Source organism: Strix uralensis, chromosome 10 (assembly GCF_047716275.1).
Source record: "Strix uralensis isolate ZFMK-TIS-50842 chromosome 10, bStrUra1, whole genome shotgun sequence".
NCBI lineage: Eukaryota > Metazoa > Chordata > Aves > Strigiformes > Strigidae > Strix > Strix uralensis.
Window position 1 is genome coordinate 15,425,253 of NC_133981.1, and position 20,496 is coordinate 15,445,748.

General features: G+C 35.3%; 1 protein-coding gene across 7 annotated transcripts in view; it reads left to right on the top strand.

The window, feature by feature from the left end:
- ERC2 (ELKS/RAB6-interacting/CAST family member 2) overlaps positions 1-20,496 on the top strand; it is a 529,850-nt gene that overhangs the window by 3,254 nt on the left and 506,100 nt on the right. For all 7 annotated transcript variants that reach the window (XM_074879349.1, XM_074879348.1, XM_074879351.1 and 4 more), the window contains exon 2: positions 15,029-15,831. In XM_074879349.1, coding sequence (XP_074735450.1) covers positions 15,175-15,831 — 657 coding nt within the window. In that variant the 5' untranslated portion in view covers positions 15,029-15,174. The remainder of the gene's footprint in view (positions 1-15,028; positions 15,832-20,496) is intronic.

Below are 20,496 nucleotides of genomic sequence, written 5' to 3' on the forward strand. Positions count from 1 at the left end.
TCTTGAACTAAGATGCATCCCTTTTTCCAGTAGGTAGAGGATGAAATGGTTTCCGTCCTTTCCAAGCATGAAGAAGAAAGTTGTCATGTAGAGGCATCTGTTGTTCTTTCCCATCCTACTGTGCAAAATGGAGTTCCTTGCCTTAGAAAGTGCATGTGTCTGGTCTTCCTCAGCCTTGACCTCCTTTTATCTTGTTAGTGTTTGAATGCCTTATTATACTCATTATAGTTATGATACTTTCTCTTGTGGTTAAGCTGCATTTGGAGGAGACCCATTTTACCACCTCTTGTACTCTATCGGTGGTTCTTCAACTCCCCTAACCTACTGGTAGTCAAATTCTGGGTCAAATTCTGATGAATGGTAGTGTAAGATATAATTATCCATGCCTGTCGCCCCTCCTATTTCTTGCCTGCTCCGAAGGCTGTAGAAAAGTGGCAAGGGAAGGACTTGCCCATATTCTTAGCAGCTAAATATCAAGTAAGCACATTCAGCCATCTTAGAATGTCAAATATACCTGATATTTAGACAATTAGCTATTCAGCATGCATGTTTTAGTGAAAGAATGCCTAAGGTGATTTTCTTGCTTTAGAAAGATGATTCTTGCAGACCTTTGAAGGATGACTAACAGAAGAGTGGGTTGTTCACACCTCAAAGAGGGTGAGGCAACCAGCCTGTGTATCACTTCCGAAGACAACATATGTTCTCCCACCTGTATCTCTTATGGTGTTTATTATATTTTTATCTACTGTGATGCATTTGTTATCTTCTCAGTTTAATTTAGTTTGTAAGATGCCTGGGATATATATGGAGATGGTTAGTCAGATCCACCTAGGAAATATGACTGTGATACTGAATTTATTTTTTTTTTATAATGTGACTGCTCTTTTATTTGTGAGATTATATTTGCTTTCTTCAGTTTTAGGGTTGCTTTAAAATATTTTTGTGGTGTAAGCTTTAGTTTTTGAGTGATCTTGTCTGTAGTTAGCAATGATGAGGTTGCCTCAACTTATTTATTTTGCAACATTAATACTAGTCTATATTTTCTACAAAGTCCTGGCAAAAGGGCAAGAGTTACTTTAAAGCAAAATGAGATTATAATTTCTTTCAGAGGATCATAGTTGATCAAGAGAAAGTTTAGAAATGAAATTCTCTAAATGAACTGGATAGTGCTGCTGCTTCTTGGTGATACTTAGAGAAAAATGCAAAGGCAGATCAGCAGAAACATCAGTTAAATCTTTTTCTAGAGCACTTGATTTTAAATTGGTCATTTTTTTGTTATGTAATGGATTTTATAAAGAAATCTTTTTGAAATAGAGTGAGATGGATTTATGTTGGCTTGTTACTGCTTGTATGTAAGGTGTGATCAAGAAAAACCTTGCCTTGGACAATGGTTGTGGACTATTTGTGAGGTCTGAGAAATTTTATAAGCATAGATATCCAATGTTTGTATATGAAAATGTAAATGTCTTTGATGAATTAACATTGATAGTCTAGTATTTAAGTTTCTTGGCTGTTGATCTCTGGGAGTTCTTATGATTCATTTAGTGATAGCAGCTTTCTCAATGCCCAGCTTTGGACTATCTTAAATAGCCAGATTTTGTTTTGGAGTAGTTGTAACAATTAGGAACACCAACCTCATCTTCTTTCAGAGTCAGTCTGTCAGGTGCTGAGCTCTGACAAAGGAGAGAAGAGTAACAAAGATGTTTTAGCACTTCTCTGGTTAAGGCTCCACACTGTTTCTGTTCTCAGAATCCTGGAATTTCTTCACGATATTAGAAGTGTAGACTTTGAGATGGAAAGTTTACATGTTTGGAAAGTTGTATATCACTACAATCTCTTTAATTTGTAAAGAGAATAATGAGGGAGAACTGTAGTGTCAGAATTTCTGTTCTTTTAGGTTGGCGGATGAAATGTGTCTAAGAATGTGAGGTATGCTTAAGGGTTTTGAGTTGTGATTGGATGACTGGGAGCCTTTGATGTTTTAGATGTTTAGCAAAGCCTAAGGTATTCTGAGAAGTTTTAAGATTAGGTTTTTGAAAGGGGGATATCAGCTTTCTAGACTATCTTTTCTAGACTATCTTAGAAACTCACTCTTGCAGATTGCCATTTACTGGAAATGCTTCTGACTAGTTAACAGGTGGCTTCCTTAATGACCACTGTACTTTTTATTTAGTTAAAGTATCCCTCTTCCAACAAATACAGTCTTTTTTTAAGCTTCTCACTGCTTGTCATGCTTATTACCCTATCCCTCTAACTGAAGTCACAGTGCAGATGTAGAATGTAGCAGCTAAATTCTACAGAAATGGAAAATTATGAGACATTTATTTTGGAATTAAGTCACATTAAGAAAAATAGCTCAAATTCTGTGGGAAATGCCATGGAACGGTGAAAGGAGTAAGAAGATCAGTGAAAGATAAATGGTATAGGTATCTGTGAAAATAATGTGCTGTAGTTACTGGGATAACGCTGGAGTTGAGGTGGGAAGCTGCTAAAGAAAGCAATGTCTGTAATGATTGCCTAGCTGGATATAATGTGCAGTTTATTTTGAAAGATGTGAAAGAAATGTAATAAAAGTCTCTGCCATTCCTCAACTTAGTCCAACAGATCATATGTTGCACAGAGCATTGGTAATATGTGTGACAGTTTCCCTCCAAGTACATAGCTCAGATCACTTGGGATGAATGCTGATTTATTGGCCATACTGTTCTTCTGACTGAGAGGCTAACACAACACACTTTGGTGACTTCATTCCAATTGCTAAAGGAGGTTTACTGTGTCCATACTCATGGCTACGCTATTTGGCTTCCATTTGGATTGTCTCGTTGCAAAAATAACACATTGAATGGACTTGGAGACCGCAGTACTTGAATTCTCACAAAGTGATTTTTCTTTGTCAAATATTAGTTGAATCCCATTGGAGATTGTGCTGATGCTTCTTCGGCTTTCAGTATTGTTAACTAAACCCTTTTTATGGTCAGTAAAATTATTTACAGGTACTCTGCTAAGATACATATTATGTCTGTGGTATGTGCAATGCCTGAATCATTTAATAACTTCATAAAATATCATAGGCCTGTGTTATTTCTGTGACGGTGTGGACTTGACTTGAACAGTATCTTGTAGTGCGTCATTTTCCTCAAAATAGATTGTTAAAATACAGTTCTTGCCACTTAAGTTCTTTGAACAATTTGGGTTAGTGGATGAATATGACATGGTAAAGAATAGTTCTTTTTGTTGACCGATTCTAATAATAGTGCAAGAAATGGGTACTCTCAGGCGCTCCTCTGGAAGACAATTTGCTGTGTGAAGCATGTTTATTTCTGATGGCTAAGTATTGGCAGTCGTGATGTACCTTGGCTTTCATTTATGTATCTTTCACAGACTTCATTTGAAATCTGCTCAGACAATTTGTTTTTCCTTAAGGAAAGCAGTTACAATAACGTCTGTCATCAATGTCAGGTGTTCATGTCAGATGCTTATAAGGACTTATAAATTGCATTTGTGAATTGGCGTGGCTGTGCTCAGCTGAGATGGGTTCAGTATCAGCACAAAGGTGGAAGATTGGGTTGTGCTATGAAGTTGTTAATAACCAGCAACTAAGTGGTTGGGGAACTCTTTTCAAACTTTTCTGTGAATGAAGAAATAAAGAAAAAAGTAATTCCAGAAATGCAGTGCCTTCTAATGGTTCCAGGGTGTTGATTCTATGCTTAATTGAGAGGTAATCTGCTAAATCACTTGCATCACTTACAGAGCCTGTAAGTTCCTTGGAGAACTTTGATCTAACATGGCTGAGGCACAGCCAGTTTCTTTTTTTTTGGCATGAGCATACCATTTGAATGCACAAATACATGCTTTTGTTTTATAGTTTGAGTATGTATGTTACTACTCTTGAATCCAATACATTTAAAATGCATAGTGGATATTTAGGCTTGATAAATTGTAAATATCCCAATATTTAAGTATTTTAAGAAAATGCTAGAAGTTACACAGGTAGGCTTAATAGTTGATCCTATGGCTATTGTGTTGCTTTCTTATGAGAATGGAAGCTTTGTAGCAAAAAAAAAATATAGCTTTATTCTGCAAATACATAAGCCTGTGTTTAATAACATTCATGTGAGTAGCCTTAGTGAATTCAATTGAAAATACTCTATTGGGTAGAAGTATCTCTGGTTATTTCTAAGATAGACTTAAAAATTTCAAATGCATTTTGAAATGAAAAGTATTACATTAATGTAAATGACAGAACATTCTTAAACATACTTAATGTGAAAATAGACAAATTTACAGGTCTCATTATAAATTCAATCAATTTCTTTTGACGTTATTTTCAGTTCTGATGTTTTATTTGTAAAACAAATAATTGCAGTCTTCAAGGTGTGTTTGATATGTATGTGTTGTCAGGTAAACACCCTTATGTTTCAAAGACTGTTGGTATGAATGTTGACAGTATAGATGTTTGCTGTTGCATGAACATGTGTAACAAGTTTTTTTGTTATTCTACCCTTGTGGCCTTATTTGAAAAACATGGTTTATTTTGGCATTATCAGAATGTTCCTGATGCATCGGAAATGTGTCTTTTCCTATTGTAGACATAATTTGTAAGGAAATATCTGTTTAATATAATGATGTTTTTCTTCTGTCATTCCTGAACATTTAACTGACTCTGTTTTGTGTCTTTTATTGTTAATCTCTTATAACCTTACTTGCTACTATGTATAGCAAGCGGAAAGACAGATGATAGGTGTCACACACGAGTGTTTACAAAAGCTTTCAGTTTGAAGCAGTGTCTTTAGTATAAACACACATATATAAAAGCATTAAAAACATTTTTTAAAGTATAATTTTTATGAATCTCTTGTTTGATCTTTAAAAGTAATAAAATATGGTATTTTCAATACCTGAATTCTAAGAGCGCTCTTTTGCAAGGTATAAAGCTTTCACGATAGCTTTCCATATAGGTTCATCATTCCCAGTTTTCAGGAGTGGACCTTATCCTATCTTCTCTTCTTGCATGATGATGATGTAACAGTAGATGTAACAAACTTCTGCAATAATATTTGTCTTTGTAAGTAAGTGTTGCTTAAGACTCACAACGGGTTCTGTTAGTCCAGAGTGTGCGAATGGAAAAAATAAATGCACACAATTATTCTATAAGAAAAACTAAGGTTTCTATCAGAACTGCAATTCAGTGTCATTAGCATGCATACAATTTAGAATTAACTTGATTAGAAGATCTAAACTTTAACTTGTTTAGAGGATCCTCACCTCCCTCACATTTGACTGAAGGACATATTGGACCATAATTTACTTTGTCAAGGGTTCAAGTTTTCCTTGATCATAAACAAGGCAGAAGAAATGTGGACTAGATGATAAATTAGCAATACGAAGTTGTCAATGTGAATCAACCTACTTGGTTCACTTTTTATTGTCTACAACTTGGATGTTCCGTGAGCAAGGCAAATGAGATTGCAGCTAAGAAAAAGAAGCTTGGCTATTTAAACCATAATATAGATATATTATTTTTTTACTTAGTTTTTGTTAGTTTTTTTCCTTTGTCCTACTATTTTATTTACCTTTTAAAAATAATTATAAAAACGGAGATTCAAGATCCATTATGTTTTCATTTGGTTCTTTACGTATGTTTGTAATGAAATATGTGTAGTATTGCTAGAGAAAAAAATCTTTCAAAATATGTCTAGAACTGTCTCTTGTGTCCCTCTTGAAGTTACAGGTGCTCTGTAAAGAAGCTTTAAAAATTATGCTTTTGTAATTTATATTTTAAAATGTAAACAGATTGCTTAAAAGGGGAAGAAAGGTAGGTTTTGTTGATAATTAAAATTTAGAAATAATAGAAAAAACAAGACTGGTCTTCCAGTTTTTGCTAGAAAACTTTAAGGTTTTCTTAGATCATGCTTATTTTTAAACTCTAACTTCTCAATTGAAATAGAAAGGTAATTCAATGTCTAATACCATGTTTCTGTAAATTGTTAAATAGTCATTCAAATTGGGTAAATTTTGGGAAAAGCAAAATTGTGCTGCTTATTAGGCATAATTTTTAAGTAATCCTAAAGAATGGTGTATACTTTTACATTTTAATATTTTTTCCCCTAAACGAGACTATTTCAGTAAAAATTTAAGATGTTTAATTTTTTTACTGCTGCTTAATAGTCATTAAAGTAAAAATACTGTTTGTCTGGCTAACCCAATTCTGCTGCCTTAGAATAATCCCCCACAAGAGACTGGAGTTTGTAAATGCAGGCTTGCATTGATAAATGAGATTTCTTATTGAGAAAGAAATAAGAAGTGATTAACAATTACGGGATGGAAGGCACAATGAATACAGACTAGGATACAGAATTTAGCAAGTATTTAACAAGACACCTGCATACCTGCAAAGACTAAAATGTTAGGAGTTCTTTCTCTAGAAAGGCAAAAGCTTGCCAAGCTTTTAAAAATATCTGTGTACTCAGAGAAGGTCATTATGGTGCACAAAATTTGAGAAAACTGAAAAAAATGGAGAGGTGCAGACAGGGTTTTGGAACGTATGTGTTTCTAGCCCTTATTACTTGGGATTCACACCACCCACCCCCCAACAAAAAATAGGATCTTAACGTTAAAAGTTGCAGAGAGAGCAGATGGCTGGCAAAACAATGGCACAATGAGCTCAGGACTGAACTTTGATCAATTAAAACGGAGATATTTTACTTTGCATCTTTGAAACTCTTAACAACACTGTTAATGTGGGTGCTTAATATTTTAAACAAAGGATGATGCTATACATCCCTGCTTCTGTTGATTGACCATTAAATCAGAATAAATTTGGATAGTGATGTATAGTCTGCATTGGAAGATAATTTGTTGTGCTTGCTGGGATAGGGCGAGCACAGATAGACGTGCTGCCTGTAACTTTTTATAAAGATACAGTGTGTTCTCTGGCAAAACCAATGAAAGTTGTATGTGATGATTCTGCCATTGCTTGGCTATAGAAGCCTTTTCTTTTTTTTTTTTTTAAATGATCTATCTTCAAGTCTTTGATATTGGACACAACATAAGAAAAGTAAAATAGAACAAATCTTAAATTTCTCACCTCCCTTAAGCATCTTAGAAACCCCAGGGAGACTTTCTTTTCTCACATGCAGGACTGCAGGAAAGAATTATTTTAGTGGAAGTGTTAGAGATAAATTGTTAAGAACAAAGAGAGACCTACCTTAAAAGTTACAAAGTAATGGAGGTGTCAGTTGATGAATTTCAAATATTACTTTTACTTAAAGCCTATTTCTAATTGATATTATGCTTTAAAAGTGTTTTAAAACAATTACAATGTCTCTAGCATTGTAATAAAGAGAAAAAATCAGTGCAATGAAAAAATGTACCTCTGCTGGATGGTAGCCTTATTTTAAAACTGTGAAACTTGTATAAAAGAGAATTCAAAAGGCATTGTTGACTCTTCACTTAAATATATGTGAGTAATATAATTGACAGTCCTGATAACTCAGTCAAGAACTGCTTGTTTTTCAAGATTTTTAATACTGCATTTTGACCAAATATTTCCATTGCTGGAGTTTTCTGATTGCATGATAAGTATTAATTGCTGTCACTGCACCTGACAACATTAGAATGCCTGACAACTTAATTTTCCATGTATGTCATTAGATGCATATTCAGCAGCCATTCCTACCTTCTCCTTCATATACTATTTCTTTTGTATGAAATAGAAATGAAAGGCAGACAGGTGTGATGAATTAATCCTGTGAGGTGATAAATGCCAATTCTTTCATTTAACATTGATGGGAGTTCAGGGACATCACCAACTTGCAAGACTAAAACAGACTTGGAAACTAATTTTATACACAATTATATATGTACTATTTTTATAACTAACTACAAGAGAAAGTAGATAAATTAACATTTATTGACAAGTTAAAAAAAATTATTGTGCAGGCTATAGTAAAACTTACATTTACATTAGAAATGCAGGATCAGGACACTCTGAGGAACCTAAATGATGTTGCTTTTAATGCTGGTCATGTATATTTTGTTTTTCAAACTTCTAAGGAACAGTAGAGTAGTAGGAAGAAATGTGTGATTTTCTTCTTATGGTTAAAAAATGGTAATTTAATAAAAGCAATTTGATCAATCTGACAAGTCTGGTAAGTAGGAAAAAAGAATATTTTGCCCTTTTAATAAAAATAATGCAGGTCTTGTACTAACTCCATGTGAACCAGCATTTTGTTCATTATCTTTTTGTTACATCACTAAAATAAGACATGCTGTGCTGCTCAGTTGAATGGAGAAAGGAAGCATACTATACAATATCTAGTTTGCATCAGCTGGCTATTTTTTTTTTTTTTGTTAAAAATCAACATGGATAATAAGAAACATGCAAAGAAAAGAATATCTTCTTTTATGAGGATGTGTTGAGTCACTGTTAAAGCAGTCAAAAACCTAGGTAAAACAAAAGAATGTTCCAGAAATATTTCTGGCTCTCGGTCACTACTTTAAATACACATGCATCCCTGGACTTCTATGTACAGAATGTTTTTTCTTGTGATAAGAGAGTATTTAAATGATTCCTTTATTTTAATAAAATCCTTACTGTTTGCCAGGAAGTGTTTATGGAACAGAACTTTTTCTGTGGATCTCCTTCCTTTTGTGGTGTCTCAGAAAACATGGAAGATGAGCCCTGGTGGAGAGTATAGGAGTGTTATCTTCTACATCATCTCTTATTTCTTCTATTTTGTTGCTTTTGGCTTATATCTGGGGAGCTGTATAGTACTAAACAGTTTCAGACAGTTTGGAAGCCACTGAGTACTTCCAAAGTCAGACTGGTAATTTCTGCATTTAGCTGTCCTTATGTATTGTTTGGGGAGGATAGCTGTAAGGAAAGGGTTCCCTCAAAGCTTTTGGTAGTATTACAAACGATTGAGCTCTTGGCTGAATGTTAATATTGGCAAGTAGTAGCGCAAAGCTATTAAGTATTTGGCTAATATCCAAACTTACCGCTGACTAGGTGATTCTGGCCAGAGGAGGAGATACAGAAGCTAAATTGGCCTGAGCTTTCTAACCATAATTGTCAGGATTCTTCAGACACACAGCCGTAGCGCTGATCTGTATTTTGGTGGCTGTTCTGGCCTCACTATGTCTGCCTATGTAGAATGTGTAAATGGTCAGCAGGTGAGATATATTGACACAAAGTAGCTCCATGTTCAAATACTAGTTATCAGTTGATGATAAGGAAACAGTAACACTCACTCTAATGAAACTAATAGCGTGCCCTAGTCTGAGCATAAAACCAAAAAACAAAAGACCAGACCCCCCAAATCCAGGGGAAGTAAGAAGTCAAGTCTCTTTACCCTTCACTAAAAATGTTTGGCTGCTGTTAGTAATATGAATGATTTCTGTACGGTTAAGATGGTACTTTAGATTTAGTAGACAATGCACTTCCTGAGCATAGGTACTGAAATTTTTCTACATTTCTTGGTGTTTTCCAGCATAGTGTGATTTGATAATTTTTTTCAATAAAGTTGTTAATCTGCTGTTGAATTAGCTGCACTGTGTGCTGTCTAGCACCTGCTTGTTAATGAAACTTCTAATGTGAAACTGGTGAGATCTCTGTATGTGCTGTGGCTACATGCAGAATTGATAGCAAAGCTCAAACTGTTACCTGTTTTTAATGGCTTGGAATATCTGATCTGAGACTGCTGGGCTGCTTAGGCCCAAACATTTTACAGGAGAAACATGGAATATAACAACATATTGTGATTCTTCTGAACTGTATGAAGGAAGAATTTAATAATTTCATTAAAACTTATTCAGATGCCACAGGCTTTTGTCTGGCAAAATCTAGTTCCATTTTTTTCTGAACCACCTTGAGTCACAGAGCTTGGGAAACAAGCAGAATAGCCCCCAGTCTGTTCTGAGGCTAAACTAAAATGCCTCTATGCAATTCTTTTGGAATTGTTATGAAAAGATTGACAGACCCAACACAGAAAATTCTCACTCGCTTTGAACTTGGTGACACTGATTTGTTTAAATATCTTAACGAAATTAATTGTGGGTTCTTTTTGGGGGGGAGTGGGGTAAGAGTATGTAACCAGTGAGAATGAGAATGTAAGGGGTTCTGTGAAGACAGTATTTCAAGGAAACTGTGTAATTATGTAAAATGTAGAAGTAATGCATTTGGGGCGTAAATTGAGTGAGACAGACCTTCCATTAGCATCATATTAGAATCCTATGTTTTAAGTCTCTATAAAAATAGTTAAAAGGCAAATAAAATGCAATGTCAGAGACTTAAGTCATGTGGATAATGTGAATCAATGATGTTATTGTCTGCAGAGTGCAGGTGATGAGATGAGCAGAAATGTGGGAAATAAGCTAAGCCTAACTTAGAACAGCCATCAGGAAGTATTTTAGCATGAAATAGACTATTTCTTATTTGCTGAGATTTTCAAGGCTGATGAGAGCATGGGGGGAGTGAGGGGGAAGTGTCTGGTGTCATGCCTCTCCATGTCATGTCCATCCCCTCCCCCTGCCAAGAATGTATGCTTAATTTTCTGGATTCTTTCATATCGTTTTGTTTGCAACACAAAATATTAAAAGTCACAATTATAATGGCTAGCTTTTAAGTCATACATTATGTACATTAAAAAGTATTTTTTAAAGTAAGAAAATATTGAGACAAGAAGATGACCATCTGTTTTTTTTCTAGTACTATTAAGCTGATTTGGATTTGAAAACTCAAAATAACCTTTTCTGGGAAAATGCATGTGGTAGGTCTGCAGTCTGTCCCAAACCAGGTTGAATGAATCTGGGTGACACTTTGTCTCAGGGAAGAGGATATAATGTTCACAAGTTGTACTGGAGCTCCTCTGTGCTTGCTACTGCAACATCTACAGCTTCTGGCCTTCTATCAAGGGGGAGGGTTGGTCCCTTTAGTTGTAGGTATACTGTTCTTGTCTATACAGCTGTCCCATCCTCCCCATAATATATGAGATTCTTATGTTTCTGCTTGATTCCTTTTATCTTTCTCTCCACCCATTGCACTACGGTGCGTGAGGGTTATGCTTCAGTTCAGCAAAACCATCCTTGAAATATTGGGTGAAAAAAGATTGCTTTAGAGGAATAATTCCCCCCCTCCATAAATTAAAATAGCAATATAAAATCAATTTAGTTTTCAAGATAGAATCATCTATATCTCATCTGCCCACTGTAAGTTCACCTGGAAGGCTCTGTGTCAGCAGGTTCTATGGGAAGATGGGAGAAGGAATCTCCTCTGTTTCTTTCCCAGGTGGTAGATAATGATCTGTGTGGCAGTTGTTGAGGCCCTGAGGCTGATACTGCTTTTTCATGCCTCCAATTCCTGATGTGTTGAGACACACAATAAATCTTCCTGAAGCTAGGAAGGCTCTGTGTATAAGCAGTAAAGAGTAGAAAATGATGTAGGTGCCTTTCTCCCCTCTTCCATAAAGCAATGGTATATGGCTTCTACTGTGTCTGAGACTTTTCACAGCCATAACGGAAGGCTCAAGGTTTATCCATAAGATGTATGCACTTCCAAAAAGCACACTTTCACATGCTTTCTTTTTTCCAAGGTGTTGGCAAGAAAGCCAGTCTGTATAATTCAGGTTGTAGCAGGCAATGAAGTGCAAATGAAAATACAGATAAACTGTAAGAATTTCTTTAAATCGGGATTTTCAGCTTTTGGTCTGTGACCTATTCTTAGTAGCCTGTGAAAGTAAGAAAACCAAGCGTATTGTCAAGGTGCTTGCTCTTTCTACATAGAGGTCGCCATCTTGATTAGAACACTTTCAGGGGGAAAGTAAAAATAATAATTGAAAATGCTGTGGAGGTAATAACACTTCTTTGGTTGGTGGTGTTTTACTTCTCTTTTCCTGTTACTTTCAGAATTTTCACAGGCATATGAGAGTTACAGTGTTAAATCTATCTGTAAACATTATTATTAAAGGAGAAGTTAGCCTCCCTTTGGATGAGGGATGATGATTCCCTTTTTCAGTAGGGCTCAATGGTAAACATTGGAGTGCTAAGCAAGACAAACATGTTCTCTCTGTTGAGATGAGAACTTCTCAAAACTTCACACAAGTAGAGAAAAGAAGACAGATGACAACTAATAAACTCTAAAAGGCAAAACAACTACCTAAAAATACATATCAGAGACATAAACAAAAAGCCAAGTAGGATATTAAGTGACTCGAAGAAGCATAAATTGCTTATTTATCAGACTGTGGCAATGGAAAGCAAAAACTGTATCGATATGATGTAAAGGTACCTATACCTATATTTTTGAGGATCAACAAATCTGCACCAATCCCCATGACCTGGCCATGTATCAGGGCTACTGTATCTAAAAATATTTGATTGTATCCAGTTTGAAGTGACATTGACAGTTTTTATGCTAGCAATCTTAGTTTTTCACCAGCTCAGATTTTTTTGGGGGGGTGGAGAGAATTGCATCAATCTAGAAGACAGTTGCTTTTGTTCAGGATCTGCCATATGCTAGTGGAAGGAAAATGTTCTTCAGCTCTGATCTCATGTGAGATCTTTGACGGAGCTACAGAACTTTCTCAGGAAACCAGAAATATATGAGGATGGATTTCTCGGAGTGCATTGAGTGATGTTATTTGGCCAGAGGATGGCTGGCACTTGAGAATTAGGATAAGCAATTGCATTGCCCCCGGTCACCACGACGCGATACTGTTTTTATTGATCAGTGTGTTGAACTTGAAATGGCAGAAAAGCTGCACCAGTTTTTTGAGGAACAAGCTATAGGTCATCTCTTGAATGCTGGATGACAACTGAAAAGGGGGACAGATTTGGATACTTATAAAATGGTCAAAATTTGAAAATGCAAATCAGCAAGTCGCATCCGGTTCCTTTAAATCTCTGTGCCATGGGGCTGAATTCTGGAAGCTGTAAGAGGTTTTCGTGGCTCAAGAAGTTGGATCAGGCTTTTGCCTCTAGATTTAAAAATATTCATGTTATTTTATGAGTTATGTGATCCTGAAGTAGAAGAGAGTAGAATGTAATTTTGTATCTGTCTTCCTAAATAGTTAAAATCTAAATTTTCTTGTTGAAGTAGCTACCCCTGCTTTCCTTTATGCATAGTCTAATTGTTTGTAAATGGCAAAAAGTGGTAATGTTTTATGTCAGAATTACTGATCTTGTTAATATAGTTTGTATGGAACAATGTTGTTAGTTTGTTTGATCCACTTTGCCAAGGGCAATGTTTGCATTGAAATGAATTACTCTTTAATGAGGCATCCTGGGTGCAGTACAGGGTTCAGTGTTTCCAAATTATCAATGTTGAATAAATACCACACCCTTACATTTTTGCCCAGCACTCATAGTGGCATTGTCATCAGCATTTCAGTGTAGTGTAGTGCTGTGCCTTCCACTTCTGAGTCTTGTGATTCTTGACACCAGACTCTTGTGACCTCTTGGGAAGGAGGTGAAAATTCCCAAGAATGGCCACTGTTGTAGAATAGTCGTTGAAACAAGTTGCACTAGTTGAAACATCTCAGCTAATTCAGGTGCATGCTGGTAATTCAAATGAAACAAAAATGTTTTAGACTATTCTGGCTGTTAAACTTGATGGAAATGTAGCATATACCAAGCAGTTCTTAGAATTCACATAAGCCGTGTGGGATAATGAGGGGTCAGTGGAGAACTCAGCTTCTTTTTTGCTGACATCATTTGTATTGATAATATTTTAGGCTAATATTGTTGGTGAGAATTTAATATACTAGAGCTTCTTAATAAATGTGACATCAAATCATCCTTCTGCCTGCCCCTGCATCAATGCTTTTTTCACAGCAAATGTAGAACAGATGTTTTAAAACACAGGGAAATAATGCATCTGTAGATAATGAGGATGTCTTGAGGGTATGGTTAAAGATTAACAGATTTGACTGAATCCAACTTTTGATCTTCCTCTACTTACCTTTGAAATAAATGGTACTAGATCTGGTTAATGACCACCAATTTAATACCACAAATGTATTGAAATGGTCAGATTTGTTGGGGGGGAAAAAAAAAAATTCAGTGGACCTACCTAATCCTAAAGTCCTATTGTATGTTTATATTTATGCTATGTAAAGTTAATCAACTTATTTGAAACTTGATAAAAGTATAATGATAATATTGAAGAATTTGAAAACAGAGCATTGGTCCACATCTATCTGTTGTTTGGTTAATTAGATTACAAGGATAGTTCTATCAAAGTAATAATATGATATCCATAGGAAAAGAAAGAAAACTGTATTTCATAAGCACTCCTTCTATAAATGAAAACTTAGATTATGCAGTCTTTTCCTGATAAGCATATTAACAACAAATACTGGCGAGCTAGTACTTCACTGAAAAAATAATACTGTGTTGTAATATGTGATAATTGTTTAGAAGGAAATATTCACTCAAATTAGCTTAGTTTTATTGTTTTTTTTACTAAAATGTTTTTACTGAACTATTAGAAGCATTGTTTCCTTCATCATTTTTCTTATCCAAGAACGTCTTTGTTAATCCAAACAAAAATGAAAACCCCTGCCTATTTCCTTGTTCTGTCTTAATTTAATGTTATTAAAGAACATACAGAATTGCTGAATTGCTACTTTCATACTGTCTTTTGAAAATGTAATATCTTAGTTTGAGTAGTTCTTAAATGACTGACCATGTGGAATTATATAAAGGGAAAAAAAGAGCTGTTGACGTTAAGTCCATTAACATATCAGCTAAGATGTTTTTGAGCCCTTGTTTATTGCAACATAAAGCTTGTTAAATTAAGTAAAAATGTCAAGATATTTTCTAGCAAGAAAGAAATGAGCAGGTTTTTTTCTGAATGAAATTAGTGTGAAAATGCATTTTTAACTAGTCATCTGAAATACAAAACATATAGTAAATTTTATTTTTAAAGTAATTAGGAAGTAGGTTACCTTATTTTCTGATATATGCTGATTACTTGTAAACTTACTTCCCAAGATGAAAATTTACTTAATTTGATAATATCTTTTTTCAGGTCTCTGACTTTGGAGGAACAATAGATTTTTGCCTACTGGAAGAATGCAGTGAAACTGCCAATATTTCTAGCTGGAATTATAAACTTAATATTCAACTTTAGTGTTACTAGTTTCTTACTAAATAGTACCTCAAAGTAGAAGAAAAATGTATGGAAGTGCAAGAACAATCAGCAACTTAGAAGGAAGTCCCTCCAGGTCTCCTCGATTGCCAAGATCTCCTCGCCTGGGCCATAGGCGAACAAATAGTGGAGGAGGAGGAGGAACAGGTAAGACGTTATCAATGGAGAACATCCAGTCCCTTAATGCAGCCTATGCAACATCTGGACCAATGTATCTGAGTGACCATGAAGGTGTAGCTTCTACTACTTTCCCAAAGGGCACAATGACTCTTGGAAGGGCTACAAATCGAGCTGTGTATGGTGGTCGAGTCACAGCTATGGGGAGCAGTCCCAATATTGCTTCAGCTGGACTTTCGCACACAGATGTCCTTTCTTATACTGATCAGCATGGAGGTCTGACCACATCTTCACACCATCACCACCATCAGGTTCCTTCTATGCTGAGACAGGTTAGAGATAGCACCATGTTAGACCTTCAGGCTCAGCTTAAGGAACTACAGAGGGAAAATGATCTTCTCAGAAAAGAACTAGACATTAAGGACAGCAAGCTGGGATCCTCCATGAATAGCATCAAAACTTTCTGGAGTCCTGAGCTAAAGAAAGAAAGAGTATTGAGGAAAGAAGAAGCGGCCAGAATGTCAGTTCTTAAAGAACAGATGAGAGTTTCCCATGAAGAAAATCAGGTAAGTAATTCTGAAAGTTTCTTTCTGTTGATTTACAGCTAAGTACTTGATGTTTTGTTTATGGTACTGTGTCCTATGCTGGAACAAGTTTGTCACAACAAGAACTGGTATGTCTTGATCTATCTGCCTCTGGCTGCTAAATAGTAGGAGAGCACATTAATAAGAATCTGAATACAGGTTATAATTTTCTTCATGCAGCATTCTTTCACGTTATAGCTGAAAAGAATGATTGTTTGTCACTACTTCTTTTGAGACTTTCTCTAGTGCTTTTTTGCAGCAACAGTCTAAATAGACTTAGCAACCTTTTCTGAAGAGGTGAATGAGCCATCTCTGCAAAAGTATAAACATCCAGAAGCATATTTTGTGTGAGCTGCATAGGGATTTAGCTGACCATTTTTTTTTAAAGTTAAAAAAAGATATGCTATTAAATACCCATATGTAACCTTCTGTAGTTCTACGTTACAGAATGAAGTTGAAGTTGTGTTTTCAGAAAGGTTTCAGAGACCTGTGTCTTAGAAAAAGAGCATCCTTTAAATATGTATTTCAAATACTTCTATTTACAACATAACGTTCTTTTCCCAAAGTTCTAAAAAGATTAAAGTATTTTAATCTGGATGAATAAAGCTATAAGGTCAAGCTTTGAGACTCTATGCTATTTCACAAAGCTGTACAAAACAGTGGCACAGAATAGATCAAAAAATTCTTGTATTGCTGTCTCCACACACTTTTTGGCTGCTGGTCTTATTTTAAAGCTGCTCCTTTTTAGACCATCTGTTAACTTTCCCCAGACAAAAACACAATCCTGTGTTTCTCTCACTTCCAGATTCCCAATCTAAACTTTGCTGGCAGGCAGCAACAACTGAAATTTTTAATTTACTTCTGAGTTAGTGATCAGCAGTACTTCTCACCAAACTTTCCACCTCTTAGGTGTGTCGTGGACCTAAATATCTATGAAACTAACAAGCCTGATACCAGTTACTTCAGTGGGAAACTGACTGGGTCTTGATCAGGAATTCAGTGTAGTGAATTAATTTATTATTTTCTGTGTAATTTGTGTATCCAGACTGACAGTTACTGAATATTTATAGTAGGTGCACTAGGATGCTGCTAGAACCAATGGTATCAAAAACATGTTTGGTGGAGGTTCTGCTATTCCAAAGCTTTATTGGTTAGACATTCTAATTGTGATAGTGTCACCTTAGCAGTAGGAGGAATATTCTAATACACTCTGTTTTGGTAGCTTTTCTTACAGAAGTGTCACAGTAATATCTTGTATTGGCATTTGAAATCTGAATCTGGTATTTAGAGACTTTGTCACCCACTGAAGTGGTTTTGCGTTTGTTTTTTTTCTAAAAGGTATTTCCACATCTTGAGGGGAAAGTAAATTAGTAACTCTGTTATGAGTCATCCTATTCATTCATCTCATAGAATATTATAGCTTTTTATTTTTATCAAGTGCTCTTATTTTCTTGTAAGGGTGAACCTAACAAAAGAAAAAAAAATTACCCTATCTATATATTTAACATAAATCCTTACTCAATAATAAAATAATGTAAAGTCTGGGTAGCTCAGTATTCCATTGCTAACAATGTCCAAAAGTTCATAGACTAGATCTAGTATACGGTGATATCTGCACTGCATACTCTTTATGATCCAGCTATAGTTTCTGTGTGCTTAGCTCTCAGTGGACTTTTCTTTGAAGAACCACTGCTTTTCGTTTGTTTTTGCACTAGGCTTTGTCTGCTTTTGCTAGGATTTCTTGTTCGTTGTACTGGAAGAAGCATGAAATAGTTGATGTCTGGTGCCTGTCTCAGTGCCACCTGTGATTTTGTAGGACACCATCATCACATGCCTCCCTCGGCTCTTTTCCAGACAGGAGAATCTTAGCATGTGTGATAGTTCCTTTCATGAAACTGCAACATTTCTTTTTCAGAACTATTTACTTTTCTTTTTTTGAGGTGAGGAGACCAAAACAGCTCACGTTTTTCCTAATACAGGTGTAAAATGGGTTATGCATTGATGTTAAAGTGTTTGCCCTTTTATTCTGTACGTCTCTCCCAACAATTCCCAACACTCAACTTGCATGATCTTTCTAGCTTTGGATGACTTTTTTTTTTTACTGCTACTGAATACTGAGCTAATATTTTAATGTACATATTTATCACAGCTGAAGATTCTCACCAGTGTTTATAATCAGTTTAGATCCCAGCTTGTTACGCATGAAGATAGGATTACTTTCACATGTGTATAACTTCACATTTATCTCCCTGAATTTCATCTGCCAGCCTTTGCCTATTTGCTTAGTCTTATAAAATCCTTCTTTGCATTTGGCTTTTGTCTTTACTGCCCTGAATAACCTAATGTCATGAGGAAAATTAGTCATCTTACTGTTCACCCTGTTCTCTGGGTTGCTTAGTATATGTCAGACAGCACAAAGTCCAGCCACAGGTTCCAGCAAAACTCCACAGGGGCCTTCTGTTGGTTTTATGACTTGACCATGTGTTTCTGCTATTTCCTCTCTTGTAATCAAATATTTATGTATGAAAGGACCATCCCTTGTATCTAGTTGCTGTTTAGTTTTCTTGTGAGCATTTGGAGAGGAGCCTTTCTGATGGAATGGCTTTGGAAGTCCAAGCTGGCTGTGCGAGCTGGTTTGTCAGTCTTACCCACATGGTTATTGATTCTTTCCAGTAACTAATTTCAATTATCAAAAAGCTATAATTTTAAAGACAAAAAATTGATGCGATCTATCCCATCTACACTAAAAAGTGATAGACCTCTCCCTGAGTGTCTGAGGGTTACTGGCTTATAAATGTTCCTTTCGTAAAAGCTGAGATGTCTCTTATTAAAACACTAAAAACTGTTTTCAGATTGGCTGTGCATGATGAAATCGACCCTGAATGGGGCTCTTAGTCTCACAGCCAACTTTGGGAACTCCCAGGAGACTGGAGAAGGGCAAATCTAGCTGCCTGCCAAAAAGAAAAAAAAAAAAAAGGAGAGAAATGAGTGAATCATAAGTTTGATGTTTTCCTGGAAAAATACTGTTACGGACAATCACAGTTATTTGTCAAATGTACTAATTGTATTTTTAAAAAATCATTAACTAGTTCTAAAATATAAGGAGTATAGGTGAAAATATAAAAAAAAGGACTAACACTCAATATGGATTTGTCAAGAATAATGTCAAACAAGTCTGATTTTCTTAGATGACAGGAAAACAGGCTTTATGCATAAAGGAAAAACAGTAGTAACATTGACATTAGGAAAACTTTTTACATTATCTCAGAAGATTTTTATTAGCAAGCTGGTGGGAAGCATATGAGATGAAATTGCTATTATATGGATGCCTATCTGATTGGAAGACTGCGTCAAAGTGTGATTATCAATGATTCATGGTGAAATGGAAAAGATGTCTCATAGGATTTGGTAGGGATCTGTCATTTGTTTGAGGCTTTCATCAGTGTTCTTAATGATGGATATGGTTATACACCCAGATAATGTCAAGCTGGGAAGGGTTAAAAACATGCTGGAAAATAGGATTATGAATGAAAACAAATTTGACAAATTGAAGAAATAGTCTGAAAGAGTAGGATATGTTTCAACAGAAAACTGATAAAAATTAAACCTGTATGAAAGCAAAGGGAGACCCATGAAGAAGTTTCTGGACAGTAACTTGGACATTCCTAATTTTCTTCTGAAGATTATTTTACTTTTGAAAATGTATGCTTTGAGCACTAGTTCTTTGTTATTACAACCCAAAGTTAGTTGTCTTGTCTTTCTATTCTTCATATTCTTTGTGACGTATTTTCTCACAGCACAATTAGTATTATTCTATATGTGGATTGATTATATATGTAGGGACAGGAAGTACTCTAAGTGTTTTTATATATTTAAAGTTGTTCTTCATCTTGGAATCATCCATTTGCAATGTCTCAGAGATTTTGCATTTTTTTTTCCAGGTTATTCTCTCTAATCTTCTATATAGTTATTCTCTCTAATCTTCTATATAGTTATTCTCTCTAATCTTCTATGTAACACATTCAAGCAAGAGTTAATGTAGAAGGTTTCAGTGGAGAGCAGAAGACTGTGAGGTAGAAAGAACTGGGAGAATACAAGAAATTATTCAGCAGTATTCATTCCCAGGATTGTTGCCTGTCTGTCATAAAAGAGGGAGACCTAGCTTATCCATTTGGATTGGCTGGTTCTAAGGCAACATATTAATGTTTATCAGTTGACATGCTGCTTTTATGACATTGCAATAACTGAATTAGATTTACTGTGACATTTTAGCAATAAACTGTAAAATCAATTGCACAAAATAATGCCCCCTTTACCTACTTATAAATGTCATTATTTAATACTACATAATTAATACAAAATGAACCACTGTGTGCAATGAACAGTGGCTTTCTTTCATTCATGATATGGTTATATGTTGTTGGAAATAAATGGTGAGCTTGATCCTTTTTTTTTTTCTTACAGAAAACCAGGTAATTTTATTTTGCTTAATGTGTTCTTTGAAAACATATTATAAATTTTGATCTTTTGAAGTTTAGTTCCTGTCCTGATAATGCAGGAGTTTGGTACTGATTGAGATGAAGAGAAAGGATAAAAAGGATAGTGAACAGTTCCTCTGAGAGGCTCAAAGTTTTGAATACAAAACTA